Source organism: Eriocheir sinensis, chromosome 62 (assembly GCF_024679095.1).
Source record: "Eriocheir sinensis breed Jianghai 21 chromosome 62, ASM2467909v1, whole genome shotgun sequence".
Taxonomy (NCBI): Eukaryota; Metazoa; Arthropoda; class Malacostraca; order Decapoda; family Varunidae; genus Eriocheir; species Eriocheir sinensis.
The window spans coordinates 3,204,684-3,212,500 of NC_066570.1; the positions used below are offsets into that span (position 1 = coordinate 3,204,684).

The 7,817-nt window shown below is 39.3% G+C and overlaps 1 protein-coding gene across 1 annotated transcript in view; it reads left to right on the plus strand.

Moving 5' to 3' along the window:
• The first annotated feature begins 1,028 nt into the window (after nt 1-1,028).
• LOC126986544 (tachykinin-like peptides receptor 99D) overlaps nt 1,029-7,817 on the plus strand; it is a 49,687-nt gene continuing 42,898 nt past the window's right edge. The window contains exons 1-2 of the mRNA XM_050842811.1: nt 1,029-1,053; nt 6,241-6,466. Of these exons, the coding sequence (XP_050698768.1) occupies nt 1,029-1,053; nt 6,241-6,466 (251 nt within the window). The remainder of the gene's footprint in view (nt 1,054-6,240; nt 6,467-7,817) is intronic.

Genomic DNA, 7,817 nt, shown 5'->3' on the forward strand with positions numbered 1-7,817 from the left:
AAAAAAGTTAGAAGCCGAGATTTCGAAGGAATGAGAAAAAAAATGGTAAAAAGGAGAAAAGCCAGAAAATAAAAGAAAAAAGTAAAAAAAAATCGTGTTCCAGGTCAAACATTTCACACATCTGCCGGAACACACTCGCCTCCTGCCTGCAATATTACGTTATGTTGTGAATTATTTGGTAACTCGGGAAGGCAATCACAGGCCGAGTATTAAATATTTCACACACACGCAACACAATAATTAAACAAAACAAATAAAATAAACAAATAAAACCTCAGCATTACGAGACAGATAGGATCAAAGACTCATAAAATTGCTCACAAAGGAGTATTATATTATTTTTCACAGCAGATTAAATATACAGCAAAATGCGCATTACCTCCCGCAGGATTACACAAACAATACTAGTTCATTGGGTGCTGGTTCTGCGCTCTCTCTCTCTCTCTCTCTCTCTCTCTCTCTCTCTCTCTCTCTCTCTCTCTCTCTCTCTCTCTCTCTCTCTCTCTCTCTCTCTCTCTCTCTCTCTCTCTCTCTCTCTCTCTCTCTTTTTCGTTTTGTCTTTTGTTTCTATTTCTTTTCCATATTTCCTTTTCTTCTTTTTCTTCTTCTTTTTCTTCATCTTCATCTTCATCTTCATCTTCATTTTCTTCTTCTACTTCCTCTGCTTCTCCTTCTTCTCCTTTTACATTATTCATTTTCCTCCGTTATTCTTTTCCTCCGTGTATCAATTATCTTCCTCACCTTTTTTTTATTTCTTCCCCTTTCTTCTATCATTCCTCTCTCTGTATCTTCCTCTCCCTCTCCTCTCCCTCTCTCTATCTTTCCCTCTCCCTCAACCTCTCCCTCCCACCACCACCTACGCCACCACGACAACAAGTGATCCGTTCTTTCCGAGAAGACTCCCTCATTGATTTAAATTACGGGGCAAATTTACATGCTGAAGACCTCCCCGGCGGTGCTCATTATCATATTTATTGAAGGGGAGCCGGGAAATAGAGTCCCCGTGTCTCGCGTTCAATATAGGCGGAATGTCGGTCGTGTCAGTGCGGCTATGTGAGGAGATTAAGCCAGGATGGAGTGTTAGATATTCTCGTTGGTTGATATATATATGTCAGGTGAAAATGGTGTTGTTAATGGCACAGCTGCATAAGGGGGTGGAATATGATTGGGTGGGGACGATGGATAGATAGGTATAGATAGAGATAGATAGAGATGGATGAATAGATTGATTGATGAATAGATTGATAGTCTCTCTCTCTCTCTCTCTCTCTCTCTCTCTCTCTCTCTCTCTCTCTCTCTCTCTCTCTCTCTCTCTCTCTCTCTCTCTCTCTCTCTCTCTCTCTCTCTCAGGTGATGCTAATTACAAGAGAAAAGGGTAGGAGGAACGAAGGAACCGAAGGAAGGAAGGAAGGAAGGAAGGAAGAATGGAAGGAAAAAGGAAGGAAAGAGTGAAAGAAGAATTAAGAAAATGCAGCAGAATGGGAAAAAAAAGTGTTAGGCGAAACATTAACAGAAGAAATAACAGCATGATGAAACGAGGAAATAGAGGAAGAGAAGAAAGAAAAGAACAACGGGATAGAAAAGGAAGAAAGTAACAGAAAGGAGCAAAACGAAGATGAAGGAAGGAATTAAGGAAGGAAAGAAATGATGAATAAAAAAAGGAAATCAAGGAAACAAAAAAAAAGAACATCGGAAATTAACAGAAAGGAGCAAAACGAAGATGAAGGAAGGAATTAAGGAAGGAAAGAAATGATGAATAAAAAAAGGAAATCAAGGAAACGAAAAAAAGAACATCGGAAATTAACAGAAAGGGGAAAAACGAAGATGAAGGAAGGAATTAAGGAAGGAAATAAATGATGAATAGAAAAAGAAGAAGGAAATCACCGAAGCAAAGACTGAAAACATCGGAAAGTAACAGAGAGGGGGAAAACAAAGCTAAACACACCCATGCCAACCGATCAACAGAGACGGAGTACCAAGAATGCTGTCACTGTACCTCCTTCCCTAACAGTTATATGTGGCATCGTAATGGATAGACTCGGTAACTCAACTGGAGCGGCTCTTACCTTTATTAGCTTCGACCTCGGCACAAAGATACGCCGCCACTAGGAAGGAGATGAAGCGGTGACGGCCTGGCAGTGATGGATCGAGTAGGAGAGGTTAGACTAATTTGTGATGTTTGGGAATTCGGGTGTTAATGTAGTATTTGGAGATCGGGGAGTTAGGAGTTGTTGAGAGACTGGGAAGTTAAAATTTGTTATCAGATTAAGAAGATAGAGAAGTTAAGCGATCAGAAGTTTATAGACGAGAAGTTGGGAGGAATTAGGAGACCAGGAAGTTAAGAAGTAAAAATTGTTAACAGATTGGGAAGATAGAGAAGTTAAGCGATCAAAAGGTTAAAGACTTCGAGGGATTGGGAAGTTGGGAAGGATTAGGAGATCAGGAAGTTAAGAAGTAAGAGATCGAGACGTTCAGAGGAATTTAGAGATTGGGAAGTTGTGATAATGGAAGATCGGAAGTTAAGCGGAGTCAAGAGATCGTGAAGTTGTGATATTTAAAGGACGGAAAGTTATAGTGATATTTGGAGATCGGAAGGTTAGAGTATTTAACAGATGAGGAAATTAGTGATACTTAGAGGCCAGGAAGTTAGATGAGTTTAGAGACTGAGAAGTTGGTAATACTCACACTTCGATGTAAGGAGAAATTCTGAAATCAGGAAGTTGTTGATATTTAGACTACAATGTTAAGAGAAATTATGAGTTCGGGAGGTTGTTGATATTAAGAAGCCACGAGGTTAGAGGAATTGAGAGACTGGGAAGTTAGTGATATTTAGACACCAAGAAACTGGAGGAATTATGATCGGACAGCTGATGATATTTAGATATTTAGAGGTATTTAGAAAGAGAGTGAAGCACAAATGTATTAAGGTCACGGAAAGGACGAAGATAGCGTTGAGTTATTAATACAGAAACGTTAACAAGATGGGAAATTAAAGAGTTACTACACATTGAAACACTTGTATAACTGAGCTGTATAAACACACACACACACACACACACACACACACACACACACACACACACACACACACACACAAGACAACGTTTATGTATTCATGTCACAAATACACACACACACACACGATGAGGCGTAGATAGAACGCGTCAGAATGAGGCCAAATGTTGAGGGGAAAAGAATGAGGGAATATATATAGAGTCTCTCTCTCTATCTATTTATCTATCTATCTGTCTGTTTATCTATCCATCTATCTATCCTTTTTCTTCCTACCTTGTACTATTTCCTTTCTTTTTACCATTCCTTCATTCTACTTTTCGGTGATGTTTTCCTTTGATTTATTTCTTGCCTTTCCTTCTACCATTATTCTCCATCTCTCCCTCTCCCTCTCTCTCCTTCTCTCTCTCTCTCTGACAGTGATGAGACAGGACCAAGACGCGGACAGGAAAGGACATCAAATTTTATATATGAATTTGCTGAAACTCGTAGTGATGATGATGATGATGATGATGATGACGAAGATGATAATAAAAGAGGGTAATAATAATAGGAAAAAGAGGATGATGATGATGATGATGATAATAGCGATAATAATAATAATAATAATAATAATAATAATAATAATAATAATAATAATAATAATAATAATAATAATAATAATAATAATAATAATAATGCAAAATACCTTTCCTGTGATAATCTAGATACGAAGGAATGTGACATGAAAAACACCTGCCCCGGAATAATTTAGGTGTGTGTGTGTGTGTGTGTGTGTGTGTGTGTGTGTGTGTGTTATGTATGTAGATGGGTAATATGTATGTAGATGGCCCGGGCAGTGGAAGAAGAGGAAGAGGAAGAGGGGGAAGAAGGAGGAGGAAGAAGATGAGGGGGGTTAAGTGTGCAGCAAGAGGAAATATATCCATGAAGGAAATTCCATCATTCAAATAGAAGGAAAAATAAATCGAAAAAAAATACACTTAACCTGGTAGCAGCGGGGATCATGTTTCTTAATGGTCCTTCTAAGCGAGAAATAATGAGAAAAAATCATCGCTCACACAAACCATTTCATAATATATATCAAAGCATGTGTGATCAGTTTATGCATCATCTATTTTGGGGGTTTATATCATGGCACAAATTTGGCCCGTCGCTGCTAACGGATTAATCTAATTAGTGTAACCTCCAAACCTACATTCAGTATTACTATTTATTTCTTTACACTTCGTCTTCTTTCCACTTAATCCATACACTTAATCTATATATTTAAATAGATATTGTCAGACGTTTTCCCTCCTCACATCACTTATTTCCAAAGTCCTAAATGGAGATCAGTTGGGTTCTATTGAGTGTTTTTAATAGGGTCATGATACAGAAGAAGGGTCAAATACCACCAGGGTCATAAAACTGCCCCTGGAAATGCTGAAAATTCTTACGAGATCCCTGTCAAATATGTGTACTTAAGCGCCGAACTATTTTTTTTTTATGTTCAAGGGACATAAAATGGTCAAACTACCAGGGTCATAAAACTGCCCCTGGAAATGCTGAAAATTCTTACGAGATCCCTGTCAAATATGTGTACTTAAGCGCCGAACTATTTTTTTTTTATGTTCAAGGGACAGAAAAAGGTCAAACTACCACCAGGGTCATAAAACTGCCCCTGGAAATGCTGAAAACTCTTACGAGATCCCTGTCAAATATGTGTACTTAAGCGCCGAACTATTTTTTTTTCTATGTTCAAGGGACAGAAAAAGGTCAAACTACAACCAGGGTCATAAAACTGCCCCTGGAAATGCTGAAAACTCTTACGAAATCCCTGTCAAATATATGTACTTAAGCGCCGAATTAATTTTTTTTTCTTTATGTTCAAGGGACAGAAAAAGGTCAAACTACCAGAAGGATCGCGAAACTGCCCCTGGAAATGCTCAAAACTCTTACGAAATCCCTGTCAAATATTTGTACTTAAGCGCCGAACTATTTTTTTTATGTTCAAGGGACAGAAAAAGGTCAAACTACCAGAAGGATCCTAAAACTGCCCCTGGAAATGCTCAAAACTTCTACGAAATCCTTGTCAAATGGGTGTACTTAGGCGCTGAACTGTTTAAGAATATGGCCACTCTTCTTCTTCGTGTATTTTCAAACGCTTCCATTCAAACTCACATTTTATTTATGTTTTTAGCCGACAATTTGTTACTTTTCCCGAGAGTCATTTTGAAAGTCTGTTTATTCCGTTTGATATTACGTCTAGCACTTTGGGGATTAGAAGTGAAGCTGTTTCGCTATTTCATTCGCTGTATGAGTAGTGGGGTTTAAATTATAGGGCATCCTCTCTCTCTCTCTCTCTCTCTCTCTCTCTCTCTCTCTCCTGATTCGTTTGGTTATTTTTGGTTATGTTTCATCTTTTCTTGAATCTTTTTTATTTTATTACAATTTTTCTCTCTCTCTCTGTCTCTCTCTCTCTCTCTGTCTCTCTCTCTCTCTCTCTCTCTCTCTCTCTCTCTCTCTCTCTCTCTCTCTCTCTCTCTCTCTCTCTCTCTCTCTCTCTCTCTCTCTCTCTCTCTCATCTAATTACGCCACATGAATTAGTAAAAGAATCATAATTACGAACGTTAACCAAAGTGTTGCAAGTTTGTCATCCTAATTCTGCTATTAATTTTACCTTTTATGAAGGGAAACACACACACACACACACACACACACACACACACACACACATACACACACACACACACACACACACACTACACCAATACAAGTTAACAATATACTCACGGAAAAGTCTTCGGAGCCAGCCAGCCAATGTTCACTTACCTCTGAACTCTGAAAAGAGGAAAAAGAAGCGTTAGTGTTTCGGGAAAAATATATTCAGGAGTTTTTTTTTCTCTTTTTTTTCACAACTGCCAAGCTCGACGGGGATATTTTTTTTATTGGCGAAGCTGAAGTCAAAGCTGAATTTTCCCTTTTATGTGATTGGCTGTTGTATATTTTTCGAGTTCTGTTTGGAGGATTGATAGTTTTATTTTTATGTCAGTCTCTCTCTCTCTCTTGTCTCTGTCCGTCTGACGCTATCTCTCTCTCTCTCTCTCTCTCTCTCTCTCTCTCTCTCTCTCTCTCTCTCTCTCTCTCTCTCTCTCTCTCTCTCTCTCTCTACCAATTTATCCATCTACCTATATCTCTTCCTTCCTTAACATCTATCCCTTCAACAATAAACAACTACTTCTTTTCTCTCTCCCTCCCACAGATACATAGCCATCATGCACCCGCTCCGGCCGCGCATGGGACGGAAAGCGACCATCCTCATCGTGGTGTGGATATGGGTGTCGTCCGTGTGCCTGTCGCTGCCCAACCTCATCTACTTCACCACCGCCACCATTGGCTACGCTGACGGGGAGAGGATCGTGTGCTATGCCGCCTGGCCGGACGGGGACCAGGGCGAGAGTCAGTCTGAATATGTGTGAGTATACCTGATGGGCTTGTCTGGGATGTGTGTTCGTCTAAGCAGGCAAGATTAAAGTGTGAAATTTTAACTTGTCTGGAGAATACAACGAGACAGTTTGAATATGTGTGAGTATACCTAATGGGTTTGTCTGCCTAAGGTTTAGAGGGTGTACATTAAAGGAGTCTATGTTTGTTGGTCTGAGCAGGTAAGATTGAGGTGTGTAATTTTAACTTGTTTAGGGATCATGGCTAGTCGGTCTGTATATGTGTGACTATACCTGATGGGGTTGTCTGGTTATGTTTTCGGGGGTGTTAATTAAAGGGGTCTATGAGTGTTGGCATGAGCATGTAAGATTAAAGTGTGAAATTTTAACTTGTTTGGGAAATACAACGAGACAGTTTGAATATGTGTGAGTATACCTAATGGGCTTGTCTGGCTAAGGTTTGGAGGATGTTCATTAAAGGGGTCTATGAGAGTTGGCATGAGAAGGTAAGATTAAGGAGTGTAATTTTAACTTGTTTAGGGATCATGGCTAGTCGGTCTGTATATGTGTGAGTCTTGTCTGGCTAAGTTTTGGAGGATGTTCATTAAGCGGGTATGTGTGTGTTAGTCTAAGCAGGTAAGATTAATGTGTGTAATTGTAACTTGTTTAGAGACTACAACAAGTTAATTTGAATATGTGTGAATACCTGATGGGTCTGTCTTGTTGATATTCTTACGGTGTTAATAATGCTCGTGTCTATATGAGTTACTCTAAGTGTGATTAGGATATGAACTAACCTCCCTTCAGTCTATGGTAAGATGTTCAGTATTTTAGTTCATTATTTTCTTCCTATTTTTTTTAGTTTTGTTTCTCCCTCTTTCTCTCTCTCTATCTATCTTTCTATCTATATCTATCTATCTGTTTCTGTCTTTCTCTCTGTATACGGGTCTCTCTTTGTAGTCTTCCCTGATATTGTATTCAGTTCTATTTTTGTTTTGTACCTTTCGTGAGCAGAGTTGTGTTGCAGTGCGTGGGTGTTGCGCTTGTCCGCCGGGCAGGCTTAGCTTTGATAGAAGTTTGTGTATTGGGGGCGTGTGCGCGTGTGTGGGTGGGTGAGTGGGTGGAGTGTATTGAGCTCTGGCGTGTCAGTACGTATCTGTGTCCCAAATAATTCTTTCTTTGTTAAGGCCCCACCCCTTACCCCTCCCCTTCTGTGTCTGCGCTTACTAGACTAAAAACATATTCGGAGATAACATTCAAGGGGAGAAAGAAGCGAAAATTACATTAAAGGAGAATTATAAAACCCTTTACGACTGAAGACGAGTTAATACACCTATATCAACAGAAATACCACACAAAAATATGAATTACAATGTAAGTAAA